Source organism: Tursiops truncatus, chromosome 9 (assembly GCF_011762595.2).
Source record: "Tursiops truncatus isolate mTurTru1 chromosome 9, mTurTru1.mat.Y, whole genome shotgun sequence".
Classification (NCBI taxonomy): Eukaryota; Metazoa; Chordata; class Mammalia; order Artiodactyla; family Delphinidae; genus Tursiops; species Tursiops truncatus.
Window position 1 is genome coordinate 92954774 of NC_047042.1, and position 23114 is coordinate 92977887.

The 23114-nt window shown below is 48.3% G+C and overlaps 2 protein-coding genes across 21 annotated transcripts in view; one reads left to right on the plus strand and one right to left on the minus strand.

The window, feature by feature from the left end:
• Positions 1–12147, plus strand: part of AGK (acylglycerol kinase) — a 94605-nt gene extending 82458 nt beyond the window's left edge. For 13 of the 15 annotated variants that reach the window (XM_073810007.1, XM_073810016.1, XM_073810011.1 and 10 more), the window contains 3 exons: positions 94–164; positions 2162–2246; positions 3689–12147. In XM_073810007.1, coding sequence (XP_073666108.1) covers positions 94–164; positions 2162–2246; positions 3689–3826 — 294 coding nt within the window. In that variant the 3' untranslated portion in view covers positions 3827–12147. The remainder of the gene's footprint in view (positions 1–93; positions 165–2161; positions 2247–3688) is intronic. The other 2 variants (XR_012334123.1, XM_073810013.1) reach the window with 2 other exon arrangements.
• The window catches only part of DENND11 (DENN domain containing 11), a 79092-nt gene continuing 66203 nt past the window's right edge, over positions 10226–23114 (minus strand). For 4 of the 6 annotated variants that reach the window (XM_073810018.1, XM_073810017.1, XM_033863379.2 and 1 more), the window contains 5 exons: positions 19538–19676; positions 18498–18629; positions 18208–18358; positions 17611–17679; positions 10226–15945 (listed from right to left, as the gene is read on the minus strand). In XM_073810018.1, coding sequence (XP_073666119.1) covers positions 15750–15945; positions 17611–17679; positions 18208–18358; positions 18498–18629; positions 19538–19676 — 687 coding nt within the window. In that variant the 3' untranslated portion in view covers positions 10226–15749. The other 2 variants (XM_033863378.2, XM_033863380.2) reach the window with 2 other exon arrangements.

Genomic DNA, 23114 nt, shown 5'->3' on the forward strand with positions numbered 1-23114 from the left:
AGCTCCAACCGCGACCCTCTAAGGCTAAAGGAGGGCAACAGGCTGCATGAGCCAAAATTTAGAGCATTAACTTTCGTTTTCTAACCTTTTTAGAGCAAAGAAGACTTTATGAACATCTGCATGGAGCCCAACACGGTCAGCAAAGGAGACTTCATAACTATAGGGTAAGTGGACTGGGGTTTGTAGGCTGTGAGGCTTTAAGTAGTTTGTGTTCTGACTCACCAATCTGAGTGCCCATGCGCTCCAAGACAGAGATCCAACCGAGGGCTTGTCTGCTTTGGGAACCACAGCATCCCCTTGTCATTTGAGCTGGCATGTGTAGTGCACCTCTCCTACTTGGCCTCCCCCATTCATTTCGGGAAGATCAGAGTATGGGAGCCGTCTTTGTCTTTCGACTGAAACGACAGGATTCAGGGTAGTGTGGTATCATGCCCAGAATTTTGGCTTCAGGGTCAGAACTACTGGGTACACATCTTGATTTTGCCACTCACTGGCCTTATGACTTGGACAAACCCTTCACCTTCTCTGAATCCTCTTCCCTGTGTATAGAATGGTGTGGTATAATCACCTCCATCAGGATTGTTCTTGAGTCTCATACAAGGGACTGTGTGGGAAAACTCTTTTTCAGTGTGAAGCACTTCACAGCATCCGTTACCATTCATGTCAGCCCACCTTGCCCTCTTCCCAGGGCATTGATGGAAAGGTGTTGAGTACCTTGGACATTTTCCAGGCTTTTTTCCCTTTTCCACTACAAAATACCCTTCCAGGTCCTGTCTGATTTATTAAGCCCTACCTCTGCCAGAATTTTATTGGTTAAGGATGCCCTCAACCCTCTGCCAGCCTTCAAAGCATCTGAGGAGGCTGTGTGTTACCATGCCAACTGGGAATCTTCTCAGCTTTTTATGAGCTCTGTCTCAGAGCTCCCTCTGGCGCCCATCTAAGGATCAGACATTTCTGCTGCCGCTGCCGGGTCTCCATGGCTACTTCATTCTCTGCACCAGCACCGGCAGTACAATGTCTTTCATCAGTTTGTGTTATTCTTGCCTTTGGTACCAATTCTTCAGTTGCTGAATAGCTGCTTCTGCAGCCTTTGATTTACTTAACTGTAGTATAAGGAAGAAGGGAAAAGTCTTTCTTCTCCTAGGAAGGGTCCACAAACCACACAGTGTCTTAACTGAAAGTCTGGCCAGTGGGACCAGCTATATTTGAATCTCCTTCATAATACTGGCATCCAAAAATAGGAAGAAAAACCGGTGATACTGCTTAAATTAGACAAAGTCATTATGTTCTGCGTTGTTGCTGTCGTCATCTTCAGCAGCAGAAATAACATGGTTTCCTTTTGGTCTCTACAGGAAGTGAAATCAAGTAATGTCCGTTTCCTCTCGGTATCTGATAAGAACATTGTAAAGCTGCTTTAGAAAATGGATGAAGTTTCATAGATGAAAGAATTACTCTTGTTAATTAATGATAAAGAATGGACTGAGATTAGCTTTTACCCCTTTTCCACTGACGCTAACTGGCTGAAGGGTATATACACGAGGGGGAGTGTGTGTGTGTGTGTGTGTGTGTGTGTGTGTGTGCGCGTGTGCGTGTGCGCGTGCGCGCGGACAGGCTGATAATTCTACTCTAAAGCCATGTAGTCAAAGTAAAGATGCACTATGCTAAGTAGACTGTTTATATCAATATGGAGAATCATTCAAGAACTACTAAGACTGGTTGTTCATATAAATAACTAGTTTAAATTAGAATAAAAAATTTTCTCCTTTAAGTAACAGACTCACAAGAAGTACCAAATATCAAAAGTTTAGTACTTTTTTCTAAAGAATTTCATTTCATTCCAATTTTTAAATTTGAGTTTTTTAAATAGCCCAAGAATTAGGTATACATGGAACTATTTACAAATGAAACACAATTCAGAGAAAAATCAGTCTTAACTTCAAGCACGGTTCTCTGCAGTAAATAAACCTGCTCAAACTAGAATGGATCTCAACACTAAGCAAGAATCACTGGGGGAAAAATTATTCACAGAACCCCATGGTTCAAGAGATTATGAGTCCATCTATTTCATATCATCAAAAGACAGGCAGAACTTGCTATGTTCTTGCAGTTGAATGCAGCTGCCAGCACTGGTTTCCAAGCTTGCTTTTTCCTGTACCAACAGAAGTAAAAAGGTGAGAGACCCCAAGGTGCGTGCTGACGGCACCGAGTGTCTTCAGGCCAGCCGCTGCACTTTGCTTCTTCCTGAGGTGAGCGGGGGTGAGCTGTCCCAGAGCTTGTGGTTCTTTCCCGGTCTGTCTTCCTTCCTGTTTTCTTCCCCCTCCTTCCTATAAACAGACCCTTTTTTAGGTACCTTATACGTGCTGAGCACTGTTCCAGGCTCTGGGCTACATTAAGGGAGACCTGAAAAGATGACGGAAGCCCCTTCTGAGTCACGGGTTTAGAGTTGGACTCCTGAAGACTTCCGGTGTTGTCAAGCCAAGGTTCTGTAAAGTGACCCTTAGGTCTCCCGAGCTTTTATTTTTCTGAATGTAAATTATGCAGATAGCTACTATACCCACAAAGTTCTCCAGTTAGCAAATGTTAATAGTGGATTATGGCTTCACTTTTTTTTTTAAATTTATTTAGTTTATTTATTTATTTTTGGCTGCGTTGGGTCTTTGTTGCTGTGTGCGGGCTTTCTCTAGTTGCTGTGAGCGGGGGCTACTCTTCATTGTGGTGCACAGGCTTCTCACTGCAGTGGCTTCTCTTGTTGTGGAGCATGGGCTCTAGGCGCAGGGGCTTCAGTAGCTGTGGCACGTGGGCTCAGTAGTTGTGGCTTGGGGGTTCTAGAGCGCAGGTTCAGTAGCTGTGGCACACGGTCTTAGTTGCTCTGTGGCATGTGGGATCTTCCCAGACCAGGGCTTGAACCCATCCCCTGCATTGGCAGGCAGATTCTTAGCCACTGTGCCACCACGGAAGTCCTAGCTTCACATTTTTAAAAAAGGATCTGGAAGCAGTTTTCAGGATGGCAGTAAATTTTTCTGTACTGGGAAATACCAAGCTTAGTAGAATAACCTATAAGTGGAAAAACACTTACTACAGGTGGCTTCTGAAGACCTGTGGCTCTTAAACTAAGGTGTTCAAAAAGGTAGGTGTCCCCAGTGGCTGGCACCATAGTTTCAACACAGCAAATGTTGAATTAAATGCATGAGTTACAGAAGGGTTTTACAGAATCTGTAATATTAATGTTGCTATACCTTAGGTATAAAGCTAAGCGAGTCCTAAAGAACCATGAGAATCATCAAGTGGCTGTAATGGCTTTCCTCCGAGAATTGGCTGTGTTTCTCGCTTTTCATTTGAGAAAGATTAGGGCTGAGGACATACACGTATGTTCTATGACTTCCTTAAAGACGTGACAGGACCCTGTCTTACAGTAAGCATTTGAAAATGATAACCTTGTTTCACAAATCCCAGAATACTCTGGGAGGAGACAGAGGCCACTGAAACCTTTTTCATGGTGGTAGAATAGGGCTATTTCCAGAACCAGCCCCGTGTCTGACACAGGCACCGAAATACTCTTTTCAAAGAACATTAGACCAGAGCCTCAGAGAGGAGGACCTTTTCCCTAACAACCTGCTCCGGTGCTCTAGTGATGACGAATTCCAGCCAGCGTGGGCGTGAGCTGTTGTGAATATTCTCTTCTCCACAGGGAACAGGCGGCTCCTTCAGCATCGACAGCGAGGAATACGAGGCGATGCCCGTGCAGGTGAAACTGCTCCCCAGGAAACTACAGTTCTTCTGTGACCCTCGGAAGAGGGAGCAGCTGCTGCAAAGCATGGCCCAGTGAGCGGGCTGCAAGTGGGCGCCCGAGACTGCACTTTAGGCTACCCTGGGACCAAAAGGCAACCAAGGCCTCCCCGTCCCTGCAGCGCTGTCAGAGGATCCCAAGGGCCCGTTCATGGCAAGTACCCTCCACCCTCCTCTCTAGTGCTTCCCAGCTTTGCAGCCAGCTTCCCAGCAGCGCATGCTTTGACTCTGCTGTGACAGCCCGTCCCTTCCACATACTGCTTTTCCTCAGGCTAGTTCCAGGAAATCCCCACCCTCAGTGGATGGAGAAGGGCTAGACCTTGTTCGCTCCCCTGAGTGAGAAGCAGGGTCCTGGGCTGAGTGGCTCGTCCTCTCCTGGTGGGCTCTGTGGCCGCCCTGGGAAGTCTAGGGAAGCACCTGCCCTCTGCGGCCTCGTCCCGTTCCCCAGGCTCCTCCACGGGTGCTGCTACTCTGTGAGCTCCAATTCTTAGCGTCTTTCAGTTCTCTCCTTAATTAAAAACATACCTGAGGTGTTTCCCTCTTCAGCCATGGCTGAAATACTGTAAAATACGTTTTTTCCCCTGAAGTAGTGCTTCTTAAATGTTGGTTTGCATGAGAACCACCTGGGGTGCATGTTGAAAACTGACTCACTTGGGGCCCAACCCAAATCTAATAACTCAGTCTGGGGCTGGAGCCCAGGAATCTGCATTTTTAAAAAGGTGTCCACCTTCCCCAGGTGGTTCTACTACAAGAGGTGTCCCCCAAACTGAACAGGACACAGTCTTGTAAAGCAGCGGTCCACACACTACTCTGCTTAGGTATTTCCTAAAAGTATTCTGAAAAATCATGTATCCCCTCAGTTTTAAGTTGACAGCTAAAATTTTTCATGGAAGTTAGTTGCCAAAGTATGTACTTTCTGGTGTCATGTAAATATTGATATTTTAAAATAAAACTGTTACATCACTGTCTTAAACATATTCAGTGTAATTGAAATACGTAACAATTTAACAGTCATCCTCCATTTACAAAAATAAGTTTTTTGTCATTGAAAATGTCGATTATCCTTGTATGGTTATCTCCAAACCACTTTCAGCAAATACTATCATAATGTAATGTTTTTATGCTTGAAATTTTCTTTCCATTGGACCTGTCTTCTTGCCACCAAAAAATGTAAGTGGAAGTAACTTTTTTTTAGTTCTTCAAGTGTTGTTAACTCAGTACAGAATAAATGTTATAAATTATTGAAATACAATTGATGAATATTATAAATTTTTGATAATTAAAAAATCAACATTTTATTAGAATGCTCTTTATCCTAGAGTTCATTTATCAAAAAGCAGTTTTTCTGTGTTGTTTATTCAAGTTTTTAAAAAATTTTTGTATTGGAGGTTAGTTTCAGGTGTACAGCAAAGTGATTCAGTTATACGTATACATGTATCTATTCTTTTTCAGATTCTTTTCCCATTAGTTTATTACAGAGTACTGAGTAGAGCTCCCTGTGCTATACAAGCAGGTCCTTGTTGGTTATCTATTTTAAATATAGCAGTGTGTACATGTCAATCCTAAACTCCCAATCTTTCCCCGTCTTTCCCCCTAGTAACCATAAGTTCCTTCTCTAAGTCTGTCTCTGTTTTGTAAATAAGTTCATTTGTATCATTTTTTTTTAGATTCTGCATATAAGCGCTATCACATGATATGTCTTTCTCTGACTTATATCATTTAGTATGATAATCTCCAGGTCCACCCATGTTTCTGCAAATGGCATTATTTCATTCATTCCATTGTACATATGCACCACATTTTCTTTATGCATTCCTCTGTTGATGGACATTTAGGTTGCTTCCGTGTCTTGGCTATTGTAAACAGCACTGCAGTGAACACTGGGGTGCATGTATCCTTTCAAACCATGTTTTTCTCCAGATAATATGCCCAGGAGTGGGATTGCTGGATCATATGGTAGCTCTGTTTTTAGTTTTTTTGATGAACCTCCATACTGTTCTCCATAGTGGCTGCACCAGTTTACGTTCCCACGAACAGTGCAAGAGGGTTCCCTTTTCTCCACACCCTCTCCAGCATTTATTGTTTGTAGACTTTTTGATGATGGCCATTCTGACTGGTGTGAGGTGATACCTCATTGTAGGTTTGATTTGCATTTCTCTAATAATTAGTGATGTTAAGCATCTTTTCATGTGTCTTTATGTCTTCTTTGGAGAAATGTCTATTTAGGTCTTCTGCCCATTTTTGGATTGGGTTGTTTTTTTTGATATTGAGTCGCATGAGCTGTTTGGAGATTAATCCCTTATCAGTCACATCGTTTGCAGAGATTTTCTCCCACTCTGTGGGTTGTCTTTTCATTTTGTTTATGTCTCTCCTTCCTATTTTGTTCTCTTGTGATTTCATGACAGACTTTTAGTGTTTGGATTCCTTTTTCCTTTCTGTGTGTGTATCTATTGTAGATTTTTGGTTTGCAGTTACCATGAGGTTTTGATAAAACAATCTTGTTTATATATCTGACTGCTATAAGTTGGCCTTTTAATTTCAAATGTATTTCCAATATCCTGCATTTGTGCTGTCTTCTTAGAGTTGCTGGTTTTGATATATTTGTGTGCAGATGATTTCCTCCCTTTTCTGTATGTTTGCCTTTACTGGTGAGCTTTTCCATTCATAATTGTCTTGTTTCTAGTTGTGGCCTTTTCTTTTCTGCCTAGAGGAGTTCCTTTAGCATTTGTTGCAAAGCTGATTTGGTGGTGCTGAATTCTCTTAGCTTTTGCTCGTCTGTAAAGCTTTTGATTTCTCCATCAAATATGAATGAGAGCCTTGTGGGGTAGAGTATTCTTGGTTGTAGGTTCTTCCCTTTCATCACTTTAAGTATATTGTGCCACTCCCTTCTGGCCTACAGAGTTTCTGCTGAGAAACCAGCTGATAACCTTATGGGAATTCCCTTGTACATTATATGTTGCTTTTCCCTTGTTGCTTTTAATACTTTGTCTTCAATTTTTGCCAATTTGATTGCTATGTGTCTCAGCATATTCCTGCTTGGGTTTATCCTGCCTGGGACTCTGTGCTTCCTGGACTTGGGTGACTGTTTCCTTTCCCATACTAGGGAAGTTTTCAGCTATTATCTCTTCAAATATTTTCTCAGGTTCTCTCTCTCTGCTCCTTCTGGGATCCTTATAATGCAAATGTTGGTGTGTTTAATGTTGTCCTAGAGGTCTCCTGGATTCTCCTCATTTCTTTTCATTCTTTTCTCTTTGTTTTGTTCCATGGCAGTGATTTCCACCATTCTGTCTTCCAGTTCACTTATTTGTTCTTCTGCCTCATTTATTCTGCTATTGATTCCTTCTAGTGTATTTTTCATTTCAGTTATTGTATTGTTCATCTCTATTTGTTCTTTTAATCTTTTAGCTCTTTGTTAAACATTTCTTGTACCTTCTTGATCTGTGCCTCCATTCTTTGCTGAGATCTTGGGTCATCTTTACTATCATTACTACGAATTCTTCAGGTGAACTGCCTATCTCTTAGTTGTTTTTCTGGGGTTTTATCTTGTTCCTTCATCTGGGACATATTCCTCTGCCATCTCATTTTGTCTAACTTTGTGACTGCGGTTTCCATTCTGCAGGCTGCAGAGTTGTAGTTCTTCCTTGTGCGGTCTGCCCCCTGGTGGCTGAGGCTGTCTAAGAGGCTTGTGCAGGCTTCCTCGTGGGAGGGACTGGTGCCTGCCCACTTGTGGGTGGACCTGGGTCTTGTCCCTCTGGTGGGCAAGGCCAGTGTCAGGGGTTGTGTTTATCGGGCAGCTGTGTTCTCAGCAGGACTTTAAGTAGCCTACCTGTTGATGGGTGGGGCTGTGTTCCCCACCCTGTTGTTGTTTGGCCTGAGGCGTCCTAGCACTGGCTGTTGGGTGGGGCGAGGTCTTGGTGAGAAAATGGTGGCCTCCAAGAGGGCTCAGACCAATGAATACTCTCCAGAACGACTGCTGCCAGTGTCCTTGTCCCCACAGTGAGCCACAGCCGCCTCCCACCTCTGCAGGAGACCCTCCAATACTAGCAGGTAAGTTACAACGTCTCTGCTTTTTCCCTGGATCGTGGTGCACACGAGACCCTGTGTGCGCCCTTCCAAGAGTGGAGTTTCTGTTTCCTCCAGTCCTGTGGAATTCCTGCAATCAAACCTCATGGGCCTTCAAAGCCAGCTTCTCTGGGCACTCCTCCTCCTGTTGCCAGACCCCCAGGCTGGGGAGCCTGACATGGGGCTCAGAACTTTTACTCCTGTGGGAGAAGTTCTGTGGTATAATTATCTTCCAGTTTGTGGGTTGCCCACCTGGCATGTACGGGGTTTGATTTTATCACGATTGCACCCCTCCTACAATCTCATTGTGGCTGCTTCTTTGTCTTTGGATATAGGGTATCTTTTCTGGTAGGTTCCAGTGGTTTTTTTTGGTCAACGGTTGTTCAGCAGTTAGTTAGTTGTGATTCTGTTTCCGTAAGAAGAGGTGAGCTCACGTCATTCTATTCCACCATTCTGTCTTCTCCCAAAAGCACATGTTATTTACAGCTAAGGTGAAACAAGGCTTAACCTTATAGATGTAAATACATAAGTAAGCAGATGGGATAGAAAAAATTCTGTTATCACGACAATGTCATGCAGTTCTCTTGAGTCGCATATCAAAAATCACAGTGACCTATCAACAGCTTGATTAGATCCCCCTTTAGTTTGCTGAAGACCGAGAACCAGAAACTTACCCACCTTGCTAAGGATTCAGTAGCTAGGCATGATAATCACCTTGGCGCCCCTGAGGTTTTTATATTCCAGAGGGCAGTGCACCACAGTAAGCTGGATGAGACGTAAGGTTTTCTTTTTGTAAAGAGGAAGGAAAATTGCACAAGCAGGAAGAGGGAAAGGAGAACTGGCTGGCTCACCCTCGGGTAGATCAGTTTTAGGGCAGTGCATGTGCCGGCACCCACGAACCCCTTGGAGAGTGAAGATCAATGCTTAAAGGATTATAAAGCAGCTATGAAAAGACCATGACTGAAAAGCCCATAAAATAATGCTTACCTGTTTACCTCTGTGTTCTTCAGAGTGGTGTTAAAAGCTGTGCTTTTGCAAAAACAACAAAAAGCAGGCAGGTCCAAGCATGCAGTCTAAGGAGCAGCTGCTCCATACTGCCCGTGGAGGGGAGAGGGGGTGCTGTGGTGCAGGAAAATATGGTCTACGTAAGCCAAGAGAGGAGGGGGGAGGGGGTGCTGTGGTGTAGGAAAATATGGTCTACATGAGCCGAGAGAATCCGGCATACATTGGTTCTATAAGAGAGTGCAACAGACCAGCACAGAATCTTGGCTACCAGCATGTATGTGTTTTAGTGATTCTAATTTTTCCATAGAAATAATGGAACATATGATTGGGGAAGGAGATTTAATTCAGATGAGTTTTTATTCATTTTTAAATGTAAATATGTCCTAGTTCAAATTTTGTTTTCTTGATTCAGACTATTTACTGAGAACATGGTTGCCTTACCATCTATTGCCTTCTTTCTGTTGTCCTTCCATATAAGGGCCACGTACAGGATGTTTCAGCAGCTATGAGAGACCCTCGTCAGCTAGACCTGGAATGCTGAGGGGTGTGAGGAGAAGCCGAGTCCCCCCTTCTTGTTTAGTACAAACCTTTTGTCAGACTAATTTCACTCAAAAACCAAGAGTATTTCTATTAAAAACAGAGCAGATATTTTATATTAAATATAGTTCAGTATAAAGCCTTTTGCTTAACCCCACGGCCAATTCGTATGCATGGGTGTAATTACTATGTGCCAGTGCTTTACACGTGCGACTGCTTAGCTGTCTGTGTTCCCACAACCCTAGGAAATAGGTAATACGTGGTCATGTCACTTGGAAGGTAGGAACCTGGCTTGGAACACAGAGCTAACAATGTTAGGAACTGAGTCTCTACTGCCTTAAAATAACTCACTCCCCAGAAGGGTAAAAATAAAGTGTGTGTGTGTGTGTGTGTGTGTGTCAGTATATGATGTTTGTTTTAAAGTAAACTTAAGTAGAAGGAAGATGTGAAACAAAAAAGCTTTGGTCTCTGTGGGGTCCTTCTCCAGAAGTTGTCTGATACGATGGAGGGTGCACAGTCCTGGCTTTTCTGATGGAACGGGGACGGTTATTTCCAACTTCGGTTTCCATTACCTGGAGAATGTGTATCCAGACCGTGGCCTCAAGGAGGACAGGCACCAGCTCTGGTTTCTTCCATCATCACCGTAAGCGAGGTCAGTGCTGAGCGCCACGGATTCTGCTCGTGCCCTGGGCTGTTGCTGCTTCCTACCACAAGCCGTATTTCTTGGACCAAGTGAAGGACTGCAGCACACATGTTCATGTTAAAATGTGAATTTTAATTGTAAAAACTGTCTTCTGTAAATATAGTTATATCAACCTCTCTGCATACAACTTGGTTCAGATATATACACATATGATATACACAGATGTTTATTTGTACCACAGAACAAAATCAATTCAAGAAACATTTACTCTTCGGGATGAACCCCAGCTTCCTTTAGGCCTTTAAAATGATCACCATTGAAGAGAGAGAACAACACACCCAGATGCAGTATATTCAGGGTGAGATCTATGAACTGTCTTACTAATTTCATACTATGAGGTAAACACTTGAAACAAAAACAGATTCCGTTTCTCTTATTGCTGTAACTCTTGCACTGGGGTATTAATCAAAGTAGGGGTTTGACGTTTAAGGCGACAGGGAGACTATGCTGATCCTAACTTGGCAAAAACAGAACTTTTCCCGAGGCTTACAACTGTTTCTTTTTCAAAAAAGGTTTCTCTCTCAGACCTATAAAAAATTTAGCCAACAAGCTTGGGATAAACAAGGAGGTTAGTTTTGTTCTTCCTCTACTCTGTACCCCTAAAGTCTCCTACCCCGTCTGTTCAGAAGCACAGAATCTACAGCTTTCCTCACTGGTCTTGGAGGGCTAGACCGAAACTCATTTCCTGATGCTGCCTTCAAAATGTTTTGAGACTTTTATCGTTGCTTGATTTGGCCAAAGGAAGGAGTTTTCACTCCAACGTCAATGGTATATGTTAACAACCAGTGAACTCAGTGACCCGTGCGTGGATTTGTCATTTCGTGGATCATCTCCAGCTAGTTCGTAACACCCTACACCCCACCCCTGCATCCCCCAGCGGTCCTCAGAAAGCAAAGTAGATGGACCATGAGTCTAAAGAGGCATTCCACAGCAAACAGAGGTCATGCATACCTAGCCTTCCATGGTAGTTAAATAAATTTTCTGAATTTAGATCCTATTACCTCTAGAAGCCCACTACGCTGAGCTTCTAGAATAAATGCTAAAGAGATGAAAGCAGGGCTTTACTTCTCCGTCATCATTTCTCTAGCTCTGGAGAATTCTTACTTCCCTTCTAAATGTGCAGGTTCACCAAGTGGCCCCTGTGTTCCAGCTCCACAAATGAGTCGAAGTGCCAGTTATAAAAGTACCCCTGCCTCTCACCTGCCTCCAGCATGATCACATTCACCCCCTCTCATACAAGAACCTTACTTAAGGTTGGTGAATGTCTGTCATCCTCCATCGGACTGTCAACTTTATCTCCTCAAGAGGCTGTGTTAGATTTCACAGGACAGTCCTTATTCACTCACCCAAACATTTAAATAACAAAACTCTTACGGGGTCTCAGCTGCTTCCAAATTGCAATACTGCCCGTTTCTTCTAGGATTATAGTTTTGAAATTTCCTTCCAACATCTGCATACTCAATTCATCACATAGTAATATCGATATAAAAATAAACTTCCATTTCTTACAAGAAAAACATGAACTAAATTCACAGTTAGCCTTTTTCCACAGCACTCCACCCCAGTAGCTCCGGGGAACAGAGGTATACTGGTAATACAAATGGAATATTAAAAATCCATGACTTGGGAGTAAAAGGAGCCCTGAACTCCTCTTCCCCTACCTGAATCACAAAAGGGCTTTCCTGAAATGAGAGGGGACGGACTGGCCTGCTGGAGTGAGCCCCAGGTCTGCAGGATCCTCACTGCAGGGCACTAAGTACAGCAGGAATGCAGGGAAAAGACCCGAGGACTGGCCCTTTCGCAGAGTCTGAGCCCACCAGCCAGGAACCTAACGGGGAGATGAAAGCCCGTGTGAGACACGCCAGTCCCCATACTAACCTTGCCTGTTGGAGAACTGTCATCACACCAAAGCAAGTTCACTGTCTTATTTGTTCAGCAGCGCCCTACCCCTCCTCTACCTCTGCAAGTATGATCCGTCCTGGGAGTGGAGGAAGCACCTCAGCTCATTCCCTGGGCTCTGCAGTTTCATTTAAAACAAAACAAAACAAAACAAAGTCCCTGAGGTCCCCGCCTCTTCCTGGAGGGTTGCTGTACTGCCGTTGAAAGGTTAACTCTTCGCTGCCCTTTACAAAAGGTTCCCCAAAGGCCTCGGTTTAAAGGTGAATAATCTTACCTTTTTATTGCGTTTGAAGGGCTTTCAGTGTATCAAGACAAATAGCAAGTTCATCCTCAGAACCACCAGAATGAAAAACAGTGATTCAGCCATGATTGCACTTATCTTTACCTTCTAGCTAAAATACAGGAGTTACACTGATAAATGAACCCTCACACGTGGCACTGAGAATTATCTGCACCCTGTGCTATACTTAAATTTCCCATCTTGATTTTCACGTGGGACAAAACAAGGTAAGTTATAAATGCAAATTCCTATGCTAAATTATTTCTATGGATATATCAATGAATTTCACGTCCCTTCCTCAGCCAAATGGAAGACGTGATGCCAGGATGAAGGATGGCTCCGGGAGACAGATGCCTGCTGACCCACAGCAATCCTAACTCACCGGGGGCTGTACAGGCACTTCCGCTAGCAGGGATCTACACCAGGCCTACGGAGTGCTTCAGGCTTAGCAAAAGCCAAAGCTAATTCTACACTCTTATTTGGCCCATACTTTTTGGTCTGGTGAAAGATAAGTCCTACCATTTCTGACTCCTGGAGAGTCCTAATCCAGAGGACAACTGGACATTGTCCCAAAGGCTGAATGGTACCATCTGCCCAGCCTGCATTAAGTGAAAAGTCCATTTCACCAGAACTCTGTCGTACCTTACAGACATCAACAAACCCCAAGCCTGGGTTCTAGGTCCCGCAAGGACTCTCGCCACTGAGAGTTTCTTCTAACTTGACTCAGGGGTGACCTGGCAGCCCCCGTGTCTCAGGTCAGCAGTGTTTCCAAGTTAGGACGTGGCTCGCAGCTTGGCGTTAGATCAGGCTTAAAGTCCCCCAGCAGGACCACACCAGCTGGTACAGTGGGGAGGGAGGGAGGTGGTCCAAGGGTCTAGAGGGACAGGAGGCCACCATCAGTCAGTGGACCCGAGGCCCCCGACCTGCTCCAGAAGGCCACAGTAGCAACAGTAAGCCCTGTCCCTTCTGGGGACAGGGAAAGGGACATTCTCCAAAGCTTCCAAACAAAAGCAGAGGGGTTCTCAGAAAGTATTTCCACAGTGACACACAAGCAGGTCTGTGTGGCCTCTAGCTTCTGCCGTCCCTGCGCAGGGAGTCTTGACTGGTACCTCACCTACGAACTCCCCTTTCAGGGACCTGGCAGCAAGCGACGCCGTGGGTGCTGCCCACCTGAGAGAGCCTTCAAACAGTGACCTGTGACCTCGGGAGCAAGAGACGCCACATCTGCATTCCCGGGGGAAGACAGGCAGTGACGAGGGTAACCACAGGGCAACGGCGCGCCGGCGAGCCCAGCAGAGGGCGCTGCACTAGACTCCTGGCCCCCCCCCCCCCCCCCCCCCCCCCCCCCCCCCCCCCCCCCCCCCGGCAGGAAGCTGGCAATGCAGGGAAGAACCAATGCTTGGGTTTCCTCTTCAAGGTCGGCCGAGCCCAGGGTGCGTATGACCTCAGAGTGGCACTGCCTCATGGGTGCACCCCTCCCAGGGCCACCCCCAGCCCAGACCTCTGCGTGAGCATCGGGGGGACACACAGAGATGCCAGATGGACAGCTGCCTAGGACGGCAGGGAGCTAAAAGGAGCACAGAAGCCTGGGCCCACCATTCAAAGCGAGATACAGGAATCTCATCTTCATCCTACTACCTCTACATCAGCACGTCTGAGCTTGGAGTTACAATACCACAAAAACAAAAGCGTTCACACGCAGAAGGCCTCTGGAGAAGTGCTTAAATAGAGTATTCTCCCAACAAATTCCCCAGCTGCACAGAAAGGGGGTCTGCCTGTGTCCTCCACGAGAATCTGACCTTCCCTTTTACGCCCACCCCTACTTCTGACCACCCACCCCCAACAGAGAAAGCCCTGAGCCTTCGGATACCACTAAAAGTATATAAAAGTAACCATAACTTGACCCAAGTTAGAAAGGCCACTTCTTCTCCAGTCACTCTTCCAGGAAAAAGGCAGTGAAGCTTCAGCTTCTAAACACAGATTCTTTTTTCGTTTGTAAACATATGTATTACTGAAATGAAGGCTAAACCCACAGGGGAGAAAAATGTACAGTTTACAATTCAATGCCCAAAGTGATTTATATACTTACAGAAAAGATGCTACCTTGATTAATCAATGTCTGTGCATTTCCACATGCGGATTTCTTTAGTCTTCAATTCCATGTCAAGGGGCTACAGTGAAAATATTTTTAAATAAAGCAATAAGCCCTATAAAGCTAGTCTTGAGATAAGACACGTGACCCATCTATTTGGAAGTCATCTCTGTGGACATTTGCCTGGCTGGAACTTGGTCCCAGACATGGACATACGGATGGCTACTCCAATAACAGAGCCAGGCAGGAATGGTGAAGGGCAAGAAGTTATTTGTCACCAACAACCCAGGATCCCAAGTCAAAATCCTAAACAGACCCCAAAAGACCTAAACGCTACTCCAGGAGCTCGCTTCTCTGGCTAACAGACTGTAAGCTGGCATCCACCGAACGCCCCAGCCAAAGAGAACAGGCAGGGCCGACAGCAGCTGTCCCAGGGCAGAACACTCCGGAGCAAAGCAGAGGAGCTCACTCTCAGGGTTCCCAACTACTTTCCTGGGTGGAGGGACTGCCACGTTTGCTCTCGAACAAACCTGTACCTCTCTGGTCCCAATTACTCAGCTCGACAAATGTCGTCTCTGCTAAAGAGAAGTTTGTTTACGAGGGCTCCAAACTGGTACACACTCTTGTTAACATCGGCCCGAAGGAATCTGCCAGCCCGTCCCCAAGAGGAGGGGATTCAGAGAAAAAGGACTATTACGTGGAGTGGCCACCATTAACTTAACTCAGAGAAAGGTTTCAAGGCTTCATTCTATAATTTTAGCTCTCAGGTGACTGAGAAGCAACCTCTCCCTGTCATCTGTCCTCAGAGAAGCTCACACTTGGTGACAGAAATATCCTTTGTCCCTCTTTGAAGTCTCTTACCTACGTGAACAGAGAAAACACAGATTTACTCTAATAAACAGGAAAAGGGATTTGATCCCAAGACTAGACTCCCAGAACTGATTAAAATAACATTGAAAGGCCACCTGGTCTAGCTTCTGCTTCAGGCAGGTGGACATCCAACGCCACACTGGATGGACAGCTGTCTTATTCTTGATATGTCAAGCGACAAGGACCAGACAGACTTTCTCAACAGTCCAGCCCCACGTTTCCAGAGCTCAGCCCGCGCCTGGTGATACGCGGCCTTCGCCCCATCTCCTCAAGTCCCTCAACAAGGCAATGAGAGAATCTGCTTTGATAACTCCTAAGACCAAACCGGCGACAGCTCTGAAGGCGGTAGCTTTCAACGACCTACAAAACCAAGGTGCTCTCATCTTACCTCTTGGGAGGGAGGAAGGGAGGGAAGGCGATGCAAAAGTTACATTTGTTGGAAGTATAAACAGTATTCCTTTGTGTCAACTTAATTAAAAATCAGGCCATCTGGGGCCTGGGTGAACTCATCCTTCCTATGGGCAACAGGGGTTGTCAATGACCAACATGACATCGATGCCGTAGGCCTCCAGCAGGTCCATGAGAAAGCTCCGGTCTCCTTGGGGGTCTAGACCCATGCCCCGGGCATGCTCAGCCGTCAGAGTTTTGTCTTGACTGGCAGACACCTCCAGTAAAGTCTGAAATATCCGATTGTTTTGCTCTAGGAAAAACCTGCATTCACAAGACAAGACGTGGGAAAGGGAGGGCAGAAAAGACACGAAAGCTCACCAAGTAAGCCGCACGTGGGGAACCAAAACTACACTGCTTTGCTTGATATACTTTTAAATGGTTTCAAACCTCAGACTGTCTTTTAAAAGAAGAAAACAGGATAGAAGTTAAACGGTTATTCAAGTGCCGCTAAGGTCAGCAAAAAACTGGCGTTAACCGCGGTACGACGAGCAAAATCTCTAAGCAACTGATGGTCTGACTGCCAACAATTTCTTTTCCGGTTGAGAGGGAGGTCACTAGGGGTTTAAACACAGCTGCAGGGAGAGGCCCCGTAAACTTGGTTCCTCTCTTTCTGCTTAGTCATAAAGGGAAGAGAAGGACAGAAAACAAAACCAAAAAAACTGATAATGCAGTTCTGAGGTCAAGACTTAATGTGAGAAAGTGAAATTCACCTTCAAAGCCCTGGCTGGGTAAGTAGAGCCCGCAGCAGGAGGTGAGCCTTCCTAGAGGCAGAGAAGGGCTCTGAATTGGCTCTCCAGGCCCTGAGGCACCCACACAGAAAAGGTGGAGCTCAGGGGCGCTGCGGCGGGCACGGGGCAACCTGAAGCCAGCCCTGCTGGAGCGGGCAGTGAAGGCGGAAGGGGAGTCGGCCTGGAGGTACCGGTATCGCCACAGCTCACCACCATCTGTACGCAGCTGTGTGCTTTCGATGGCTTTTTTTGTTTTAATTATGCACAGAGCATGATTTGAATGTCACGAACTTAACAGTACTGTATGAATATATGAACTCTAGTCAGAAAAGGCATTAACTGTCTAGACTTTTCAGCTGTGTTCCACAGAGCAAGGTGCCTAGTGCCCAAAGCAGCTCCGGGCGCTCTGGAATGTCTGATTCAATAGAGCGTGTCAAGCCTTGATGAGTCTGCGGCTTCTCTGCTCAGTTCCCAGATACTTTTACAGCTAAACAGCACGCATGCATTAGAAAGTACACTTTATTAGAATCAAAGTACTGCACCTTTGTTGAATTATCAAAGCCAATATCAAAGCCAGAAACAGGTCTAACTCAAGTGCTATTCCCCACCCCCATCCCGGGAGGCGGGGTAGGAAGACCAAGCCGGAAGCTGGGAAGATTGTTTCTGGTTCAATTACAATTCTGTTCTTATCACTGAGCACTATTTCACACAGCTGCTTATGAATGGGATCAGTGCTACGAGGTATAAAGGCCATGGCTCCCACCCTGACCACCAACAGCTCTGAAGGAAAGAAATGTCCTTCGAGTCAAGAGTTAAGTTTCTGATTAGCCCATAATACTCAGTACAAGGAACTGCTCCATTCAAAGGAAGCAATGGAATGAGAAGTCCCTGCATCCCGAGGGACACACAGAGCTCCTACGCAGCAGACATCTGGATGTAGACGCCCAACAGGAAGACAGCTGCGGGGACTCCCATTTTCTCTTAAAAACCTTCCCCTGCTGCTTTAACTTTTCTTGGTCCCCCTAACAGCATTTTGGGGCTCAGGTTGACTCTGTGTGGAGCCCAGCTCTAAGTGCCCTTGGTGGCAATAAAGGGCATCCTTGGGCTGCAGCAGGTAACACGGGAGGGATCCAGGCTAAAGCCGTTAGTGCTAAGGGACCCACGGGGAGGCCCACGACCGCCGCCTGGGCCGACTTACAGCACAAAGAGGTCCTCTTCACAGGGGTTATAATCTCCTTCTACCTCCTGGGAATATAACAGCATCTGCCTGTCGGGGAGGAGACGCCCGTCAGCCTCTGCGCAGCTACGAGGACCCCAGCGATGGGCTAGGTCACCGGCCAGGCATCTGCACGGGCCACCGCCTCTCAGGAAGGAGGCTGATCCAGAGCGACACACGCACCCTGGCCCCCGTCCAAAGGCAGGGAGAGCAGCAAAGATAAACGGGGCTCGGAGTCCAGGGCTGGTTCTGCCCCTGTGTCATCCCACTCAAGTGACCACCTTTCCTAACTGTCATAAAATAGGGATGAGGTGGTGAGACCATTTATTTCGCCACTGATACCAACACGCTCCCTCGGGCCTCACAGATTCCAGAGGCCGCCAGAAAGGAGTCTCCCCTCACATGCCTGCTGCCCATCGGTATGTGCTGGGAGCTTCCTCAACCCCGGCTCCCGGCAGAGGGGCAGAAAGGTGCCCAGAGGGAAGGGGCGGCAGGCGGGCTTGACGGGACCCCCCCCCCACCCCCCTCACCCCCCGCCGTCCCGACAAGGCAGCGCCGCAGCCCCGGGCTCTGAGCTACCTCTGCTCGCTGAGCCGCCGGTACTTCTCCCGGTCGGCACTGTTGATCTTCAGCAGCGGCTGCAGGTGCTCGTGGTGCGTCTTCACATTCTGGTTGTCCACGTAGACGTCGTACAGCTCCCGCTTCTCCTCAAAAATCTTCTCGGTGGTGCCTGCGGGAGCTGGGCTTCAGGCGGCAGGACCCCGGAGGACGGCCCTACAGGGAACCAGCCCGACGCTGCCGGGGAAAGGAGGGCCCCGGGCGACCCCGCCAGGGATGTGCGGGCAGGATGGGGCGGGCCCCGTACTCACAGGCCACGTAGGACACCTCTACCTCCAGGCTCTCGATGTCGGCCACGTTCACGTAGAAGAAAGGCTTGGACTCGGGAACGGTGCCCCCGATGCCGGGCAGGGAGACGTTGGCTAGGCAGCAGCAGCAGTACACTGCGGGGAGACGGCGGAGGTGAGGCCGCCCGGGCCCCTCCGGCCCCTCCCTCCCAGCCTGCCGGCCACCTTCTCGGAGCTGTCAGCTCCACCAAGGCGCTCAAACCCAACGGACATGTTTCAGTCTGCGTCTCACGAGGCCCTGCTTAGCATTTGGCGCTGGTGACCCTCTCCCTTCTCAGAACTCTTACCCACCGCGACCCCCACATCTCCTGGTCCCCTCCCCTCTTCTGACTGCACGCCAACACCCCCTCTGCCTTCCGCCTTCGCTGGCTTACCTCCCAGGCCTGCACCTTACACGCTGGCACGTCCCTCCTCACTCACGTTCTCCCCAAACGACGGTACCCACCCCCCGGCTATCAGCTCGGCCTCTGTGCCACCCCCAGGTCTGTCTCTGTGGCCCAGCCTGTCCCCCAAGGTCCTGACCCAACTGTAGCAGTGCCTAGAGTACCGCTCGAGAAGGCCTCAGAGCAGCACACACTCGTCACGTCCGAGGTAACTCTGTCACACTGCCCCCCACCTGCTTCTCCTTGGTCCCCCCCCCCGGTGGCCTCACCGTCCTCAGCATCCTGGATCCTGCCTCCGTTACGTCACATACATCAGAACCTTACAACCCAGACGCCAGGCTTTGCCAGGTTTCTCTCTAAAACATATCAAGCATCCATCCTCTCCGCTTTAACCCAGACCCTTCTCCCTCACCAGACCACTGACGTGTTACCCGATCCGTCTTCCGTACCGCCAGAGTCCACATTCTACAATACTAATCCAACCGTGTCACTCCCAGGCTTAAAACCCCTGAAGCCCTGATATGGCTCAATCCCTTCTGGCCTTGGTCAACACTGGAAAGACTGGGGCAGTTTCTGTTGCAGAGAACTTGGGAAGAGTCCCTGACTTTGGCTTCTAGTTACCTCTATAGCACACGACGCCCACTGGAGGGGGAGAAAATATCAAGATGCGCTTTCGAAGTAAGGCAAATTTCCAAAGGATGAGTATCTGTTCCCCAAAGAACTTAATAAACTGAGACATGCAGCCAGCTGGGTGTGTGATCTGAAAAAATTAAAAGGGGGTGGGAGGGGAATAGCTTGTTAGAAATATTGCAAAAAATATTGAATACAGGTGTATGCTAACCATCCCTTCCCCTGCCAACAATGACAACAAAAAAAACAAGGTACCACCAAACAGATTCAATAAGGGACGGTTACTTCCACGTAAAATGGTATTTTTCACGTTCAAAGTCTTATCTTTAAACTAGAGGTCCATCATTCGACAGCTCCCCTGATACACCGAAGTGTGAGTTTAGGGATCTTATAAACTACTTCAACCGGGGGAAGCGGTGCAGAGGAAGCGAAGCTGGGCGTAACTTCTGAGAGTCTCTCCGAGGTGACGGACACCTCAGTGAGAACGTTCAGCTCCCAACACGACTGAGCACCGGAAGGAAGAAAAGGATGCGCTGACAGTGCCGGGTGAGACCCCAAGCGTACAGGGACCCGGCTCCCGTGCGAGGTGACGTGTGGGCACAGATGACAGGTTACCCCACGGGGCTCCCTGACACAAGCCCCCGCACCTAAGCCCACCTCCGCCTCCTCTCAGTGCTGGATGCGAGGACCCTCAACCCTGAGGGTCGCCTCCCGGGACCCTGCCGCCAAGGCACATCCCGGCGTCAGGAGCTCGAGCTCTGACCCAGGGAAAGCTGGGGGCCTGTCCTGCTCTGCCCTCTACTCACAGGGAAGCCTCGGGAAAGCCAGCCAACATTTCGGGCTCTCTTTCCTCATCTGTAAAATCGGGAGACCATCCTTCATCTGGCTAGAAGGACCGTTTGAGAAAAACCGTGTGGAACCTTTAGCACGTGGGAAAAGCCACATGCAGCAGCCACAACTGTCGCCGACGAGACGTGAGGCTTCAAGCCAGGTGCTCTGTGAGCCTTCTGGAAGGTCACTTTCATGCTAAAGCGTCATAAGGGACACTGCTCTTCACCCGTTCGGGACGCAGGTGAGAGCACTTCTGGAGGCAGGTGCCACCGGCACCAAGGCCGCGCGCTGGCTGTGACACCTGCCAGCCCCCTGGGGCACCCGCCACCCGAGCCCCGGGGTGGCCGCAGCGCTCCGCCAGGCCCCCTCCTCCGGACCACCCGGGAGAGGGCTTCCCTACCCAAGGCATCGCCCCGCACCACAGCCACCCCCCGCCCCGTGCCTGCGGAAGGGCTGTCCCCCGAGGGGCCCCGCCTGCCCTCTGCCACTCCTTTGCCACCACGTCCCAGCTGTCCGGGAGGAGGGGCAACGCGCGACCACGGCTGCTCACTGCGTCCAGTCGCACTCTCTCGTGAAATCCGCGCATCCTCTGCTTCCCTCCCTTCTCCTGACTCTTCCGCTCAGCCCCTGCCGGCCTCCACCCGCCAACCAGACAGAACAGAGCCAAAGGCACTCAGGTTCTTCTCAGCGCCCACTCTGCTTATCTTCACGCCCTAAACGTGTGCCTCTCCTGCACGAAGGTCTGGCAGGGTTTTGTCCAAACGTGTCCTGGGCCCTAGAATCCTAGAGTAAACCAGCAGTCCTCAGTTCTGCCTGTACTTATTTATTCATTCATTCATGGACACGTGTACCTTCTGGCAAGAAGCACTTCCCACGTGCTCGCTTTGTGCCCTGAGCTAAGCAGTCTGGCTCCCACAATGAACAGGAGGCCAGGCCCTGCCCTGGCACAGGGTACAGGCTGGCGGCAGAGGCGGGTGCACAAGCCCTTAAAGGCCAGGCTGATGCGAGCCGCGACGGGGGGCGGGGGGGGACTGCAGGAGGGCGTGCGGAGGCTGCCCCTCCTGGGCCCGGCGAGGGGCCCTCCTCACTTTGGAGAGAGGAGGCCCCGCAGACGGCGCCTCGACCCGTCTCCGGCCCAGCTGCACGGCGCCACCCACATTTCTCCTGCTTTTGCTCCAAGCCGTTTCCCTCCTCGTGGCCTTGCAGCTGCTTCTCTTGACTGGCCCAGTTCCCACCTGTCTTCCCTCTGCCCTTTCATGCCAGGTACACTCTCCGCTTCCTGTTCTTTCATCATTGCTGGCAAGCCCCTCGGGGTTCATGCTTCATCCCTCACCTTTCACCTGCAGCCCCCTAGGAAATGCATCTGCTCCTGCGGCTCACTCCCCCCATTTCTGTCTCTCTCCCACTTTCCCATTTCCCTGGGGGAACATTTACCAGCCACCGTTGGGCCTCAGAGAGACTGCGATCCTGCCTTCCTCTCACTTTCCAGGTTTTTTTTTTTTTTCCCTCTGTAACAGTCTTAAATCTGACCTCTACTTTATAAGCTTATTTAAAAGTTTTCTTTATGTATGTGTTCACTTGTAAAAAATTCACCGAACTATATACTTAAAATGTCTTAACACGTCACAGGTGCACAGTGCCAGCGGTCTGAGCGCCAGCTGTGCAGCACCCCTCCTCCAGCTCCTGTGGTTTTGATAACGTCACTTTTCCCTCTTTGTTACTCCAGCCCCGGGAGCACGTGGCAGGCAGCCTCCAAACCCCCAGGGACGTCCCCACCTATTGGTGTTTATGGCCTTATGCAACCCCCTCTTCCTCTTGAGGAACTTGCTTTTAACCACGAGAATACGGCAACATTGCAGGGCTGTGACTTTCCACGGTTAGGTACAAAGGATTATGACTTCCATCTCGCCAACAGTCTTTTTCACTTGTTGGCTTTGATGAAGCAAGCCATCATGTTGCGGAGAGACCCACTGGGGGCAACAAACAGTCCGCAAGGTGCTCAGTCCAACAGCCCTCAAGGAACTCAATCCTCCCAACAACCACGTGAGCTCAGAAGTGGCTATTTCCCCAGTCAAGCCTTCAGATAAGACCCCAACCTTGACTGCAATCTCATGAGAGACCATGAAGAGGGGACCCAGCTAAGCCACGCCTGGATCCCTGACTCACAGAAACAAATATGTACTGTTTTAAGCCATTAATTTGGGGGCAATCTGTGATGCAGCAACGGATAACTAATATAGGGTGGTGCCGCCGTCTGTATCTCTAGTGTTTAGGTTATCTTGTTACCTTTCTGTGCTTTTGGTTTTCCAATTCCTGTATTACCAATTCCCTGTATTGAATTAGTTCGAAATATCTGACATAGTTTGTGTTTTCCTAACAAGACCCTAACTGGTACTTATTCAGGTTCAAATTCCATGGTCTAGTATTTAAGATTCTCTACAATCTGATTCCAACCTATTTTTCCAATCCTTTCTCTCCTGGCCGGCTGACATTGAAATTCAATCCCAGTCAAACCATTCTGCTCACATCCCATGAACTTGCCCTGGGCTTTCTCACGCCCATGACCTCACAAAGGCAGTGGAGTGGGCTAAGTGAGCGCTGGCCTTGGCATCAGGCCTGTGTTTACATCCTGGCTCTATCTCCTACTAGCTATAAGGCCTTAACCAAGTCACTGAACCTTTATAAACCTCAACTGGTTTATCTGTAAAACATGGATTTAAAAAAAAAAAAATCCACT